The sequence below is a fragment of the Osmerus eperlanus genome, chromosome 21, assembly GCF_963692335.1.
Source record: "Osmerus eperlanus chromosome 21, fOsmEpe2.1, whole genome shotgun sequence".
Taxonomy (NCBI): Eukaryota; Metazoa; Chordata; class Actinopteri; order Osmeriformes; family Osmeridae; genus Osmerus; species Osmerus eperlanus.
Window position 1 is genome coordinate 2,320,151 of NC_085038.1, and position 17,127 is coordinate 2,337,277.

Below are 17,127 nucleotides of genomic sequence, written 5' to 3' on the forward strand. Positions count from 1 at the left end.
GTTGTTAAGAAACTGAGGGGGTTTCAGAGGCCTTCAGAAGCCTGCAGGGCTGTCTGGATGCTGCACAACACCACATCCAGCTGTTAGACTGCTTCACAACCTCAGAGACCAACCTCAGCAGACCTTCCTCTTACACTTTCTTAGGGTTAAGTGACTCCTAAAACTATTCTTTAGTCTCTGATTTGCTGTACCTGACATATTCCAGTACATAAACCCTGAAAACATAACTGTTAATTTAATATAATTTAAATACTATGTTGGTACTACTCTTAACTGACAGTGAAATAAGTATTCTCTGTAAAACTTGCTGAATATTAGTGGCTAAAGCCAGGTCCAGTGTTCTCGATCTGTTGGGACAGTAGACTTTGTGTTTTCCGACAGCTAGGAGTGTTTGCATGACTGTGCATGTCTGAACTGTGTATGTGCTGTTAGCATGGGCCGGTGTTGGGGTCGACTGTCATCACGCTTCATCCATTTTGTACTCATAACCTGTTGGTTTCATGTTGTGATGATATGTGTCCACAAAGTACTATATGCAAGTGTTACATACATATGATGGTATTTAAGATCATTTGTGCTCTTTTATGGAATGTAAAATGAACCTTTTTTTTTTAAGAACGGTTCTTCAATGGAGTTCTTAACCCCCTCTAATAATGCAAAACAGTGGAATACCCAGAGAGGATAAACTCAGAGAGATGTGCTTGATTAGATCAGATAGAACTGTTGTGTTTAGGTCGTTCTTGTTCCATAAGATGAAACGATCTTAATGGCAGTGCTTTCTCTGCAGCAAACAACTCACTATTGGAAGACAGTAAACATCAAGTGGGCCAGTCAAGGCCTTCAATTGAGGACCAGTTGTTTGGTAAAAGCATGAATCCAGTCTATTTGCACTAAAAACTATTCTCACTTCATGCACTGATTGGCACTGCAGTTGTATACCGCCCAGTTTGCATGATTGGCTCATGTTGGATGTTTAAAGTCAAATCTCTTTTTTACCAAAATATATTTTGAAAACGAGCCTTTGGAAAATACTTTCCACTTGGAAAGTATGCAGTTTCCTAGTCTGAAGCTTATTATAAAATATTTTTTATTTAAATACTTTAACGTGTTCCTCACCAAGCTTTGCACTTTTTCTCGCCACAAAGACGTAAAGAAACAGACTTTTTTAACACCACCCCTGTAATGAACTTGACAACTCTCAAAATTGGAGTCTCAAATGTTATTTTAGTCTATTTTCCTGGGTACAGTCCACATGCTTAAGGCTTTTTGCTTCTTGCCTGATTGCAAGTATTGGCCTTGAAAGAACAATAAGCTTTAGAGGGTTGTGCATTGCTGCATAGGTGCCAATGTTTACAGAACCCTCATGCAATCAGGAGAGCATGGCTCCATCTGCATGTTCATCAGCTATGGAATCCTGTGTTTGCTTATGGTTACAAAATTGTGTTTGTATGTATTGGGCTTACACATTGAATTGGTTACAATTATTTGTTGTCATCACATGGTGCTTTAGGGCATTGTGTGTGCAATGTATACTTTTTTTTGCAGGAGTGCACATTGTATTGTGTGTACAAAAAGGATTTGGTTTCGACAATGTCTTGAAACACAATCCCAGTTAATAGAATGTTGCTGTCTTGAATGAGAGAAGATATATTCTTACTTAAATCTTTTTTTTTTTTGGGGGGGGGGGGACTCCAACAAAACAGTACTGAGTGCAAACTGGAATTGATTCAAACATGGATGTCTACCCACATTTTTTTAAGCAATGCCCCCATATTGTTTCACGTTACAAGACCTCACATGTTTTTCTTTCCTCCAGTGGCTTTCATGTTTCGGGTCGGCATTTATTACATGTTCTGTTGGAGCTGAAACAACCTCTTGATTAAAAAGCAGGGGACCTCTCTGAACCAGGGAGATAATTAGCACCAGGTTTTTCACGTATTTTCTTCGTAAAATTCAGAAAATGCATGTAACCTCATGGAATTACATGCAATTGTCCACGTCTAGAGGTTCATTGAGCCTTGGGGAACTGATGCACTGTAGGTTTTCACTGTTGGGTATAATACGTTTGTTTTCATGGTTCTTTCATAAAAATACACTCAGGGCAATTCTTTTTTTGTTGTTGGTCTAAACCCAATACCATATGACATTCTAGAGCAGGCAGTAAAAGAGTCTTCCACTGTTTTTCATTCCGAATGACCTCATCAAGGTCTCTCCTCAGACATACTGTAGACTGATTCATCTCAAACAACCTATCAGACAGCTGGCCTTGCCTGTCAGATCTGGGGTCAACACGTTCTGAAGGTTTAAAATGGGGGAGGACATTTGCAGCTTCATTATCAGGCGATTCTGCCGCTAAGTTCTGTTTTTATCACTGTGTTTCAGGGTCCCCTGCTCGCCCTTCCATACCTGTCAACAAGAAGACCAATCTGGTTGGCAAACCAGGTGACATCGGTAAGAACAGGACAAACAAGGATATGCTCATGTTTATTTGTTCACCTCACTTACTGTACCCACAATGTCTATAATAACCACAAGATGCCTGTTCTCCTTACACATGTGTTTGATCAGGAAGTTTGCTGATTGTGATTAACAAACACAGCCTTTTTATTGTTCTGAATCCGTATGAAGGATGGCGATGCAAAAGGCGAACTTTTTAAACTGAGGAAAATCAAGGTTAAGAGTGTAACCGATTGTTCTTGCCAACCTCCATCTCTGCAGACAAATTGAACGGCCTTAAACAAACCGACATGGCCTCTGTCCTCAAACCCAAATTTCCATCGGTGACAGCCAAGCCTGCCAAGCAAGAACGCAAACACACAACAACTATAGCACCAGCTGTTAATGGTAGGAATGCACCCAGAGTAGTTTTGTCCTACACAAGATCAAAAGCTTTGGCCTGAGAAGAAAAAAACAGCAGTCTTACAGAACTAAGACAGGCTGGTCAAAACGCAACGCACACCGATTTACTCTTTGGTTCCTCTCACAGTCAGTCGGTTCGAAAGCTGGGAGAACTCTTCATTGTTCAGTGCTTTGCCAGCTTCTGATGTCGACGCCTTGGGCAAAAAACGCTTTGTGGGTAAGAGCCTGAACTGGTGATCACAGATCACACGGTCTTTCCTCTGGCGGGATCTTTTCAGGTGCAGGGGTAACATTTCCTCTCTCTCTCTCCTCAAGCCCCTCACGTCGTCTACAAAACAGACAAGAAGCCGGAGGAGCCTTGCTCCATCACCACCTCCCTCAACTACTTCCCAGAGGAGGAGGGTGGGGAGCAGAACGTGACTGCTCCACCCAGGTCTCCTCCGTCCAACCTGACGGTGGTGACGGTGGAAGGCTGCCCCTCCTTCATCATCCTGGACTGGGAAAAGACGGACAACGACACCACAGGTGAAATGAAAAGATGATGTCTGTGGGGATCAGATGGCTGAGCGGTTAGAGAATCGGACTATTAATCAGAAGGTTGCCGGTTCGATTCCCAGCCGTGATAAATGACGATGTGTCCTTGGGCAAGGCACTTCACCCTATTTGCCTCGGGGGAATGTCCCTGTACTTAGATATCTGAGATATTTTCCAAGAAAAGATTTGATGTTTTGTGTTTCGGTCTTTACGAACGACCTGAGTTGAGATTTCTACAGATTAGTTGGCGCAGGATTGAACTAAAACACTTCACCTACATTTACATTTAGCAGACGCTCTTATCCAGAGCGACTTACAGTAAGTACAGGGACATTCCCCCGAGGCAAGTAGGGTGAAGTGCCTTGCCCAAGGACACAATGTCAGTTGGCATGACCGGGAATCGAACTGGCAACCTTCGGATTACTAGCCCGATTCCCTCACCGCTCAGCCAACTGACTCCAGTTGGCTTAAGACAGACTCAGCCACCTGAGTCTGTCTTAAGTCCTCATGTTGAGGTTGAGGTTGAAGTGTATGCTCAGGGATAGACTGCTACTCTGAAGTCGAAAGTCCCTGAACTCTTGTTCACTTCTTTTTTGACCTGCAGAGTACGAAGTCATCTCCACGACTAAGGGCCCAGACGGTGAGCAGGTGTCCATCCTGACCACCAACCAGACTCACACAGCGGTGGAAAACCTCAAACCAGAGAGCAGGTGTGTAGAAAAACAAATACACACCAACCCGTGTTTGAGAGAGATGGATACGAACAGTAGACCAGTGTGTTCTTCCTGATTGAACAGCTTCTCATTCCAACCAGAAGAGGTCACGACCCCTGGGATCTGATATCCCTACAATTTATTAGTGACATTAGTTCAGCTATGCACATACAGCTCACCTCTCTGGGGGTCGAGGTGGGAAATGGCAATGAACGTTAGTCAAAGCCTTGTTTGTTTTCTTTTGCTATACTTGATGTACCGTAGCTTTTCGGGTGCAATGAAACCAATGATATGGAAGGAAACCCATTTTACTGACAGGTAGACCAATTCTAGCACACCTCAAATAGTTGCGAGAAAGTAAGTACTGTTTTAACCGTGGTCTTGTGGAGAGAAGGATGTCCATAGCAGGCAGCCACCACGCTAGCTAGGTTTTTCATGAGCCTGAACAAGGGAGTATATGACACTAAAGAAAGTGATAGACTATATAAACCAGGTCTTCCTGCATGAAGTGGAGAACTGCAGGCTGATTTTTTCATATGGAGGAACCATTAGTAGGACCATTAGGTGCTTAAGTTCTTTGCCTGCTACATCTGGAGAAGAAAAAGATCGGTGTTATGGCGAAGCATTTGGAATATGAGCCTATATTCTTTCCTCGGAGATGGAACAAGCCTGAAAAACAATTTCCCAGATTTCCATCAGATACCTGTGTCCAGTTTAATACTGCGATATTAAAGGAAAAATTATAATTCACTAAAAATAATAACTTTCGAATGGAAGGGAGAGAAAGTCTGTGTTTTGGAGCAAGCTGGAGAAGGTTGTGGTTCTGGATCCTCTGTGAGGTCAACTGACACATGATACCCTTCCTGCTCTCATCTCACAGCTATGAATTCAAGGTGAAGCCTAAGAATGAGCTTGGCACAGGACCCCCAAGTGAACCAGTGTCCTTCAGCACAGAATCAGGTACAGTAACGATCAGAGCTACCCCGTGCTGAACACACCCCGTGCTGAACACACCCCGTGCTGAACACACCCCATGCTGAACACACCCCATGCTGAACACACCCCGTGCTGAACACACCCCGTGCTGAACACACCCCGTGCTGAACACACCCCGTGCTGAACACACCCCGTGCTGAACACACCCCGTGCTGAACACACCCCGTGCTGAACACACCCCATGCTGAACACACCCCATGCTGAACACACCCCGTGCTGAACACACCCCGTGCTGAACACACCCCGTGCTGAACACACCCCGTGCTGAACACACCCCGTGCTGAACACACCCCGTGCTGAACACACCCCATGCTGAACACACCCCATGCTGAACACACCCCATGCTGAACACACCCCGTGCTGAACACACCCCGTGCTGAACACACCCCATGCTGAACACACCCCATGCTGAACACACCCCATGCTGAACACACCCCATGCTGAACACACCCCATGCTGAACACACCCCATGCTGAACACACACCGCTGAGCCTTGTGTTGAAAAAGCCCTGCTGCATCCATATAAATTGTGTAGGATGAACTGTAATGGAAAGCAAACATGGAGCGCATTCTTGTTCACTCATGCTACACACACACACACACACACACACACACACACACACACACACACACACAGTCTGCCAGCCCTAGTCATGTCTACGATCCCCCACTTACCTTTGAGGGCTCTGCAACAAATGGCCTCTTATTAAGGTAATGATTTCAGCATGGCCCTTCATTTTCCTAACCTTGGCTTCCAGCTCCATGTAAACCTACTAAGACCTGAGGAGGGTGGGGGGGACTGATGATGTGCCAGCAACCCTCCGCCCCTGAGGGTAACAGCCCATATTCCCCAAACAGCATATCATAAATTAATGCAGAGTCGGGAGTTTGGTCGTTTTTATGTTCCTGGGAGGACTCCTCTGCTGGGCCGTACTGGCCTGCAGAAGCTGCCACACGTGAAGAACGAGGAGTTTGTCAGCAGATGAATTGTCTTGCGGTTCCTGGAGGCTTTGTGGCTCTGTGGAGAGTTTGAGGCTTGTTTGGCCCAGCATACAGAACCCTCTTGGTCTCAGAACATGATATCAATGACAGTACGTGAATCATGAGTTTTATTTTGGCCGGTTGAAAAGACTTGTGTCTGCAGGCATGTGTGTTTCCTCTGTGGGGAAGAATTTGCAGATTGTTTTGAAACAATTTTTATATCCAGGTAGAATTGTTTGGACTGGTATACACTGTAGTTTTGGATTTATTTCAGTGTACCTTCTTTCTCTCTCTCTCATCGTGTTCTCTCTCTCTCTCTCTCTCTCTCTCTCTCTCTCTCTCTCTCTCTGTCACTTACTGTCTGTCTGTTTTAACTTTCTCTGTTCTGTCAAATGAACACTGACTGGAAACTGAACCATAACTCCAACCTTCTCTAAATCTGTCTTCCCCTCTCTCTCCCTCTCTCACTCCCTCTCTCTCTCTCCATCTCTCACTCCCTCTCTCCATCTCCATCTCTCTCTCTCTTTCTCTCTCCATCTCTCACTCCCTCTCTCCATCTCCATCTCTCTCTCTCTCCATCTCTCTCTTTCTCTCTCCATCCAACAGCGGACCCTCGGGTGAGCGAGAATGTGTCAGGTGAGCCTGCTCTCAATCCTTTCACACAGATGACAGGTTCCACCATGTCCACCAAAGACGGCCAGCTTAATGAGGGCTACTGGCACACTCCCAGTCTAGTGGAGGCTCACGCCTCGTGGCTGTCCAGTCCAGCTCACTTCCTCCTCACCCCAGCCCCAGCCAGACCAAACATTTACACAGCAAATGAGGGCAGACTCTTATTTTCGTTTAACCCGAATAAGAACACATTAAGAGGCCTGGATGCACTGAAAAACTGAATAATGTGGGTAAAGGATGTTCTTTGTGGAGGAGATGAGTTAATAATTAACAACAACAAAAAAGGCGCTGTTTTTTGCTTTATTCGTTAGAATCTGTAAAATGGATGAGTTGGGATTGTGCACATTATGCTTTTCTGCACACGATTAACTTTTCCCTAAGCTTTAACCATTATCCTTTTTGCAATGGTTTACATACTTTCTTTCACTATAGGAAAAGACGCAATCTGGACCCAGTTCTCCTTCAAGACGGATTCTTACTCCGACTGCAACGGGAAGCAGTACGTGAAGAGAACCTGGTATCGGAAGTTTGTCGGAGTTCAGATCTGCAACTCTCTGAGATACAAGATCTACCTGAGTGATTCCCTCAACGGTGAGTTCACTGCGAAAACCCCCCCGAAACATTCCAAGAAATCAGCCTCAATTAAAGTTATTTAAACCATGCTACTGTACCACTTGAGTACCCATACCCTGGTATCTTGTAGGTAAGTTTTACAACATCGGGGACCAGACAGGACATGGGGAGGACCACTGTCAGTTTGTGGACTCTTTCCTGGATGGGAGAACAGGAACACAAGTGAGGGCTGACCAGCTACCAGCCAGAGAAGGTATGTATTTACATTTACATTTATTCATTTAGCAGACACTCTTATCCAGAGCGACTTACAGTAAGTACAGGGACATTCTCCCCGAGGCAAGTAGGGTGAAGTGCCTTGCCCAAGGACACAACGTCATTTGGCACGGCCGGGAATCGAACCAGCGATCTTCTGTTTACTAGCCCGATTCTCTAACCGCTCAGCCACCTGACTCCCTATGTCCCTATGTATTTGGCATTTTCTTCTCAGAAATATATATTGGGGGGGGGGGGGAACCCCCAAACTAAGTACGGTTTTCAAAAGCAGATTGTTTTGTGTTTCAGGGTACTACAGAGCCATGAGGCAAGAACCTGTTAACTTTGGTCAGATAGGAGGCAGATCTCACATCAACTACGTCTCATGGTATGAGTGTGGAACGCCCATCCCTGGCAAGTGGTAGGACTCTCTGCAGCCTGGGAGAAGATGTACATCAAACAGGCTGGAATGGTGACATGGAGGTGCTGTTGTCTCCAGTCTCTGGATGACGTGTATCCCTCTGTGCCACACGGAACCCAGACTTGTAAAGAGAATTGTACAGAATCTACATGTCAGGGAGTTCGATTGAGTGCATTTGTAACATTTAACTGCAAACGTGACTCCTTTCACTATTTATCAATCATGGCAAATGAGAAAAAAACGATAACGACACATGGAAGAATTACAGAGATCGTTGTTACTGTCCGCAGTGTGTGGCAACAAACATACACTAGATATATTTTTTAGATAATGGGAAGCTGGCTCCCTAAAATTATTTTGATAACTTGTATGATATTATTTATCAAAGTTTCTGATGCCATATATTCCTTGTATAGCCCACCAGTGTGACAGGGATTGGTATATAAAGCAATGCTTCTGCTGTAAAGTGTACCAGCTTACACACTTTCATCAACAGTGACTGTTTAAGAAATAATGGAACAGAAAACAGGGAAAGAGTCAAACTTTTTAACACAAGGTTTTAGCTCTGATGTAGCTCCATGGCTCTTAAATGCAGGACAGAGAAAACATGTTCAATAATCAATAATGATCAATAATGTTTACACTACTTCAGTTTACATTTCAGAATCATCAAACTCATCAACATTCACATACAGTTGCAGCAACAACATTCAGAGACAGACACACACACACACACTCAATTTCATGCAAAAACACAGAATGTCATGTACCAATTAAATACGCCTCCATCATTGGCCCTGATATATGGGGTGGGTAGATGGGGGAGGTCGTAACTTGCAATTTGCACAATATAAATGTATTTATATGTATATGGAGAAAAAGTATTTTTTCAACTACTTTTGCTAAACATTACCTTAAAATGGCCATTTGTGGCATTTAGTACCCTATGGTAGCATTTCAGATATGTGGGTGAACTGTAAACATAGATGCATCCACACCAGTCGCATGGATGGAAAGTTACATGCGTGTGTTAGTCCATCCAAATATTTGGTTGTACATTGTTGCGAATCTGTGATGATTCATGAGAATCAGAAGGGGAATACTTTGTTGAAAAGTGACACCGTTTTGTACAGAAATACTCTTCTGTCTCATAAATGCTTGCAGATAAGTGTCTTAAGCAAATCTTTTACATGAAATGGATTGTTGTTTTTGATATGTACTTCCATTCTTGTATCTATTTTCAATAAAACAAACATTTTGTAAATGATTGTGCTTATTGGGTTTCTGGAAGCTTATGGAATTCCTCACTTAAGATAGGGTTACGGTTAGAAAATACAAAAATAGAAAATACTATTGTTTTTCTCAGTGGGTTTTGAGAGAGGAGTTATGAAAGCTTCGCCACCATCAGACCCAGCTCACACAGCCGGCTGTACTTTCCCTCCATGTCAGACCCGGCCGCAGGTCCAATTAGGAACATCAACAGTGATCCATGGATTACCACACTTTTCCAGGCCGAGAGAGCGAGTGAGTGAGTGAGTCAGACAGACAGAAAGTGAAGGAGAGAGAGAGTGAGTGAGTCAGACAGACAGAAAGTGAAGGAGAGAGAGAGAGCGAGTGAGTGAGTCAGACAGAAAGTGAAGGAGAGAGAGAGTGAGTGAGTCAGACAGACAGAAAGTGAAGGAGAGAGAGAGAGCGAGTGAGTGAGCGAGTCAGACAGACAGAAAGTGAAGGAGAGAGAGAGAGCGGGAAAGCGACAGTGAATCCAAAAGCCAAACTCAACACAGATATTCTTCGAATCCATCGAGGTGGTGGTGTTGAGACAGGGAGGAAGGGAGGGGGAGGACTTCTAAAACTGCCTCTGGATGTCTTCATACATTTTGCTAGAGAAGGTAATGGTCTGGGGGTAAAAACAAATGTCACTTCAAAGTGGAACTTAGAACTTAGAACTCTGATAGAGGAACAACCCAGGGGCCTGCCACCACTCTTTCTATCTCCCTCTCTGTCCCTCTCTTTCCCTCTCTGTCTCTGTCTGTCTCTCTCTGTCCCTCTCTTTCCCTCTCTGTCTCTGTCTGTCTCTCTCTGTCCCTCTCTTTCCCTCTCTGTCTCTGTCTGTCTCTCTCTGTCCCTCTCTTTCCCTCTCTGTCTCTGTCTGTCTCTCTCTGTCCCTCTCTTTCCCTCTCTGTCTCTGTCTGTCTCTTTCTGTCTGTCTCTCTCTGTCTGTCTCTCTCTGTCTCTCTCTGTCTGTCTCTCTCTGTCTCTCTCTGTCTGTCTCTCTCTGTCTGTCTCTCTCTTTCTGTCTGTCTCTTTCTGTCTGTCTCTCTCTGTCTGTCTGTCTCTCTCTGTCTGTCTCTCTCTGTCTGTCTCTCTGGAATAGTTTGTGAAATTGTGAGCCTTCTTGTTTTGCAAGGAAAGTATGTCTTTCCTCCACACACACAACAAAGATTAGATTATATCCATCAAAATGCGGATGTTTTGGCTCAACAAGGGTGGTATCATGGGGTTTACAACTCAGTGGTTGATCACATCAGAGGGTGGTGCTATGAGGATGGAACATACAGCATGTCAACGGAACTTGATATATCACCATTTGAGTCGGCTCACGCGGATGGTTCTAGAACGTTCGAGTTACCACGGTAATCAAATGAATGGGTGAGGGCTCCGTATTCTTAAATTACTCTCTAAAAGATGGTAAAGCTGGTTGATCGGTCGAGGCCAAGCTTGACACCAGCTAAGACAGAGCGAGACTGAGCGAAAAGAAGGAACTAAACAGCTACCCCCCTCGCAAGCGCAACAGAGAGCCACAAGGGGCAGACCCGCACGGTCACGCTACACAACGCACCCTTCTGACATGGTTGTAAGTGGCCGAGTCGCACCACACTGGCCACCCACACAGGGAACTCACAAACCCAACACAGCTGTTTCAACAACAGGCCAGTCTCTGTAGATACTAACAGTTTCACATGATGGGCTTCATGGCTGGCCAGTTCTCCATGGTAGGAAAAAGAGGGCAAAACTGTGGTGCTTGGCCAGGAAATTAATGCAGCAGACTAATGATCACAAGCTAAATTTGGAGTATGGAGAGTGCAAATGTGCACAGCGAAGGTCAGAACCACATGGCCCTGTGGATCGCTTATAGATGGTTGGATTACATCACTGGGTGATGACAAGAGCTACTACTTTTAGGCCATGCATGTGTTTGAACATTCAGGGATGGGATTCCTTGTGTTTTCACAGGACGTGATAAAAACTAATTTTCTTGGGTATTGACATGGCCAGTCAGGACACGGCCGCAGGGGAACGCAGGACAGACTGCTGGGAGTTGTAGTCCACAGCCAGATGGAGTTGTAGTCCACAGCCAGATGGAAGCACTCAGTCTGCAGGAGCAGGTCTGGACACCGGGGACCCTCTCCACCTCGGTGTCACTCCCATCTCCCTGCTTCCTGGAAAACGTTGGTTGATGGAACCCAGTCTGATGGAGTGGGGGGAGGGATGTCTCTGGAGCAACCCTGGGGACGCTGCGAGATTAAACAGCCAGAGTGCCAGAGTGCCGGCTGGACTGTTTTAACATGGCTGGTGTTGTGGTTCTCCGTCTTATTGGGATTGACAAAGAGAGTTATAGGTCCAGGTGCTTCTTTGAAGGCGATTGCTCAGAAATGCTTTGGGAGAGATTTACTTGATCGTTGGGTAAATTAACTGAGCTAGTCGCAAAGCGTCATCATTGTAAAGTCTTCTTTAACTGCCTGTGTAAGGAGGATCAACTGTGTGGCTCACAGTTTAGCTTTCTGTTTAGCTTTCTGCTGGAACTACAGTAGGATGTCATGTCAACACGGAATCCCTCAGAGGCTGGATGAGTGCTGGATGAGTGCTGGATGAGTGCTGGATGAGTGCAGGATGAGTGCTGGATGAGTGCGGGATGAGTGCTGGATGAGTGCTGGATGAGTGCTGGATGAGTGCAGGATGAGTGCTGGATGAGTGCGGGATGAGTGCTGGATGAGTGCTGGATGAGTGCTGGATGAGTGCTGGATGAGTGCTGGATGAGCGCAGGATGAGTGCTGGATGAGCGCAGGATGAGTGCTGGATGAGTGCTGGATGAGTGCTGGATGAGTGCTGGATGAGTGCTGGATGAGTGCTGGATGAGCGCTGGATGAGCGCAGGATGAGCGCTGGATGAGTGCTGGATGAGCGCAGGATGAGTGCTGGATGAGTGCTGGATGAGTGCTGGATGAGTGCTGGATGAGTGCTGGATGAGCGCAGGATGAGCGCTGGATGAGCGCTGGATGAGTGCTGGATGAGTGCTGGATGAGTGCTGGATGAGCGCAGGATGGGCCATTACATTAACAAAGCATTGAACGAGAAGGGGCTGCAAAAACCATCACAACTCCGATCTCTACGGAGTGGTGTCTCCGTGTGTGAGTCAGTCAACGCCATGGAAGAGGACATCAATCTCCAGACTTCTCTCCTCTCACATCCCTCCTTTCCCTGGAGCCTGACACCCTTTCTCCGTTTACCATCCTCCCTCCATCTCTCCACTCGGCCCTCCAACTCTATCGTTCACAAACAGGGAATCCCTGCCCAGATAGGATTAGGGAATTTCCTCTGGACCACAACTCATCTGTCTAGAAGCCCCCCGAGAGAAACATGACAACGGAAAAAAAAAAAGAAAAAAAAGAAACATTTTTTTTTTTGTCTAGATTTTTGTTTCCAAAATAGTCCCTGGAGGGCTTCTAAATCAGACACAACGTTTTCCTTTCCTTGCACTTCAACACGCTCTCTCGGATGAGTTCCCACTCTCATGCTGGGGTGTACTTGAGGAGAACGTGATTGCACGGACTGAGGACCACATTGAATTGTCGGCTAATGGGACCATTCAGGACATCGTGTCCAGAATGATCAACAAATGAGAGTGTGTTCTGTGAGAAGAACACAAGCTGCTACAGAATGATTTATAGGCAACATGCAGACTGTTGGGCAACCAGGACTTAGAGGGTTTGGACTTGCGTCACCCTGAAGTGCCAGCCTTGCACATCAAGCCACTGGCATCTTATGTAAGGAATTTACACTGAAAAATTGAAACGTCATAAAACACAGCTAGCAAAGTAGAAGTAGAAGGTTCATTAATATTTTATCTACCATTAAAAATATAAAAAAGTTCTACATGCTGTGGACAAATAGCTAGGGATGCGTGCATCGCCTTTCCTGGAAAAGTAGTTTTCTCATGATACTTTAACAAACTACAGGGAAAGTACACTATAAGAGGCATACTGGAAAAAAGGTCTGATTTCCCAAACTGCTCAGCTACAAAACCAGCTATGACAACCCTAACCCTATGAACCGTCCAAAAAAGAGAAGGTGATGGGGTTGTACAGATCCAAAGATTGAGAAACAACCTGCGAGTAGGGGTGCTTTTAAATGAAGCACGTTTCAAAGGACATGTTGCCTTGAACTCTTGAGTCAGAGTATCCGGTGAGTGGAAATCCACTCAGTTTTCCTCCTTAAAGCTCTCGCTCTCTCCCTCTCCCTCTTTCTCTTTTCTCTCCTCTCTCTCTCCTCTTTCTCAACCTCTCTCTCTCTTTCTTAACCTCTCTCTCTCTTTCTCAACCTCTCTCTCTCTCTGTTTCTCTCTATGGCCTGTTATCCATCAACTTTGTTACACAACTCAGAAAAAAGCAGAAATCCTGTTATGGCTTAAGAAGGCCTTTTCTTTTCAATAGCATGCCTACAAGGGAACTTCACTCAACGTAAAACCCTCTTCAGACCATCATCCGTGCTTAGAATTGAGGTTCTGCTGTGGGAAGGCATCGCGACCGACTCGACAAGACATTTCTCAGGCATTTCTTAAGCAGTACTTTCTCCTTCCCTGTCAGTGAATGAGCTTGACCCCAGTCATTACAGAGAACCCTACTGCATTTGAAACACCTGCTTTCTACAACGTTTCCATTCAAGATGAAGCATATTGTGAAGTAAGAACATACTTCATGACATAATTTCAGGCCCAGTTAGCCAGCGCCTCTCCACACCTTCTAAATGCGGTGTTTATCCCTTTGCTGACTTAAAAATCGTTGAATTGAATGTGTCTTTGAGAAACGAAAATGAGCTTCCCCTGATTTCAAACAACTCTGGGACCAAACCCCTTAAAGTATCAACTGTCTCAGCACAGAATCTCATAAATAGCCGGATGGCTAAATTCAGAGAGATAACAGAGAGATGCTAGTGTTCACTTTTAAATCCCATCCAGGTGACACGCATAGGGGACTCCAACACGAGGCTCCTGCACTGCCAGCTCCGTCCGACCCGACAGAAGCAGAGAGAGCACAACGTGTATCTGTGCGCTGAACAACACAGACGCAGGAGCAAGCTGAGCTGAGCGGTTAGAGAATCGGGCTATTAATCAGAAGGTTGCCGGTTCGAATCCAAGCCGTGCAAAATGACGTTGTGTCCTTGGAAAAGGCATTTCACCCTACTTGCCTCGGAGGGAATGTCCCTGTACTTACTGTAAGTCGCTCTGGATAAGACCGTCTGCTAAATGACTAAAATGTAAAATGTAAATTTAAGCAAGCACTCCAGGAGCAAGCTCTCCAACGGCAAGACCCGTCTCACCGTCCCCATCTTCCAGAGAGAGCAAGAGACCGGACTCCTGCCAACCATCTGTTCTCCTGGTGATTTTCCTGGGAGTTTCAAACAAAAGCAATCGAAAGAATTCCAAACTAAAAGAGCATCCAAAAGACATCGCTTAATCAACACTGGACCTTGATCTCACACGGGGGAGCCTCTGTGGGGGAAGTCCAACTCTCTGACATGTCCAAGATCTGATTGTTGAAACAGACGATGGCTGGGTGAATCTTTGAGACCTCGCGTATCTGATTGTTTCTACAGAGTGCACAAAGCGCCTGGCTTCAGGCAATCGCCGAGTGATGGATTCCCCTCTAAAAATTATTCCAATCTTAAATCTATTGGCAGAGATGGTAGAGCTACACTTGAAAATAGACTTGGACATAAACAGAAGGAGTTGCTGCTGAATGTTGTGTTGAAAAAAGTTTTCATTTTCTTTCTTTTTTTAAACATGTATTTATTGAAGTTGTGTTATTTTAACAAACAGCAACAGTACAACAAGGCACATTACATAACACAAAAGGGCACTAAGGATCAAAGCAGAAGTTGTGGCATCTAGTTTTCACTTTCACATTACGTCATTTAGCAGACACTCTTATCCAGAGCGACTTACAGTAAGTACAGGGACATTCCCCCCTGAGGCAAGTAGGGTGAAGTGCCTTGCCCAAGGACACAACGTCATTTGACACGGCCAGGAATCGAACCAGCAACCTTCTGATTACTAGCCCGATTCTCTAACCGCTCAGCCACCTGACCCTTCTGCCTCTGGAGTTCCATGCATTTCCACTAACTGGGAAACAGCTGTTATATGTGAGATTGATAAGATCTTAACGAGGGCCTAACTTTAGAATCAAACTAATGTGTTCTCATTGTTAGAGGTCATTGATCTACTAAAAGAGGGTAAAGAGTTTGATGAAACCTCTCCAAACAAAACCTGAAGCTTCAGAGCCACACTGGGCCAAGTACAAACAACCAAACATACTGTAATTGGTGTTTTCTAAGTAGGGGGGTTGTGGACTAATCATGTAGACATGGTAAGCCCCTCTCCAGGGCTCTGGCGACAACGTGGTGTGTGTAGTCTAAGTCTGGGGATGTTTCAGAATCGGGACGCAGCTTTGTAACTTCCAGAACTCTGCTGACACCCCATGCAGCCAGGAATGTTTCTCATTTGGGAGGGAAGAATTTCTTGGAGGAATTACATTACAGAGCTGGGCCTATCAACATCCAGACTTGTAATGATTACTTCTGATGAAGAAACTGTCTGCACTTTCTCATCTGGTTTAAGGATGTGACAGTGATTTTCCTCCTGCTTGGAATGATCATGAAGAGAACAACAGAACACATGCTGATTACAATTATTTCTGGACAGGAAAATATATATGATTTTGCAGATGTAGATGTAGAAAAAGTTTTTAAACAATATTAATAAGGAAGTGTAAATTCTGTCCATTTGTAAATTCAGCAGGAAACTCTCCTGGCAGTGGATTATCTTTAGGTTTTGGAGAGAAATGCGGAGGCCTGGAGGCCTGGAGTCTAGGGAGATTCAGCAAAGTGTGCTGACAATGAACAGTGTGAAAGAGACACAGTCGGCACTGGCCCTTCTGCTGCAGTGTGCATGAGAATCCAGCTGTTGTTAATTTGGCCAGAGAAAAACATAGATTTATCTTGGTTTTCAAAGAAATCCAAAAAGCAGATTTTTTTTAAATTGCAGTCAAATACAGGCTGTAAATGTGCTGAAAAACAACACAAAGCAAATAATAAGACTTGAACAAAAATGGAAACAAATTTTGAAAAGCGTCTGGCTTCCATCAAACAACAATTGAGATCATCACTGGTAAAATAATATAATCAATACATTCCCTTGTTCCCAGGGCCAGGCATAAAAGGCCCACGCCATGTCAGTCCTGTGTACTAGACGTGTGTCGTTTAAAACAGTATCATTCATCATTGCGAAAATCTCAAACACCTTCGCTGACCCGTCAAACACCTTCGCTGACACGACCTCCAGCGTTTAATGGTTTCCTTCAGGAGAAGCCTCTACCTGGCAACTGACAGTCTGCACACAGGAAGGCACTGGATCTGTTACAAACCTAAGGCAGCTCGAATCATCATCTGTGTCTGAGGCCTCAGTGTGTCAAGAGGACAGCTAACCCTAAGTCTGCTCCTGGTTAACATTCTTCAGGGGAATGGATTCATCCAGGATCTCATGGCCTCAAATCAGAACGCAAACGCATTTGTGTACATTTCTTCTAGGGCTCGGTTGACTCGGTTGGTGATCGTAATCGTTGGCAGTATGTGCAAAGTTGGTTGTGTAAATCCAGTTCATAACCTCAAAAACAGCATATCCATGATGAGTTACAACTCCTGACTTGCAGAAAGATACAACCGGGCAAACCTTAGTTTCCACAGCCTCGTGTTTCCAGTGTGACCGGCATACTTTACTTTCATAACTGTCGCTGGATGACAATAATGAAATGAATAACTGTTCCTGCTTTATAAAAAAAGGAGTTGGGGC

The 17,127-nt window shown here is 45.0% G+C and overlaps 1 protein-coding gene across 17 annotated transcripts in view; it reads left to right on the forward strand.

The window, feature by feature from the left end:
* Window positions 1-17,127, forward strand: part of abi3bpb (ABI family, member 3 (NESH) binding protein b) — a 69,906-nt gene that overhangs the window by 11,683 nt on the left and 41,096 nt on the right. For 9 of the 17 annotated variants that reach the window (XM_062446655.1, XM_062446660.1, XM_062446659.1 and 6 more), the window contains 11 exons: window positions 788-862; window positions 2,383-2,451; window positions 2,719-2,844; window positions 2,987-3,076; window positions 3,175-3,384; window positions 3,998-4,103; window positions 4,987-5,066; window positions 6,690-6,719; window positions 7,188-7,346; window positions 7,459-7,581; window positions 7,893-9,268. In XM_062446655.1, coding sequence (XP_062302639.1) covers window positions 788-862; window positions 2,383-2,451; window positions 2,719-2,844; window positions 2,987-3,076; window positions 3,175-3,384; window positions 3,998-4,103; window positions 4,987-5,066; window positions 6,690-6,719; window positions 7,188-7,346; window positions 7,459-7,581; window positions 7,893-8,008 — 1,184 coding nt within the window. In that variant the 3' untranslated portion in view covers window positions 8,009-9,268. Of the gene's footprint in view, window positions 1-787; window positions 863-2,382; window positions 2,452-2,718; window positions 2,845-2,986; window positions 3,077-3,174; window positions 3,385-3,997; window positions 4,104-4,986; window positions 5,067-6,689; window positions 6,720-7,187; window positions 7,347-7,458; window positions 7,582-7,892; window positions 9,269-17,127 lie in introns of those variants that run through there. The other 8 variants (XM_062446658.1, XM_062446661.1, XM_062446665.1 and 5 more) reach the window with 2 other exon arrangements.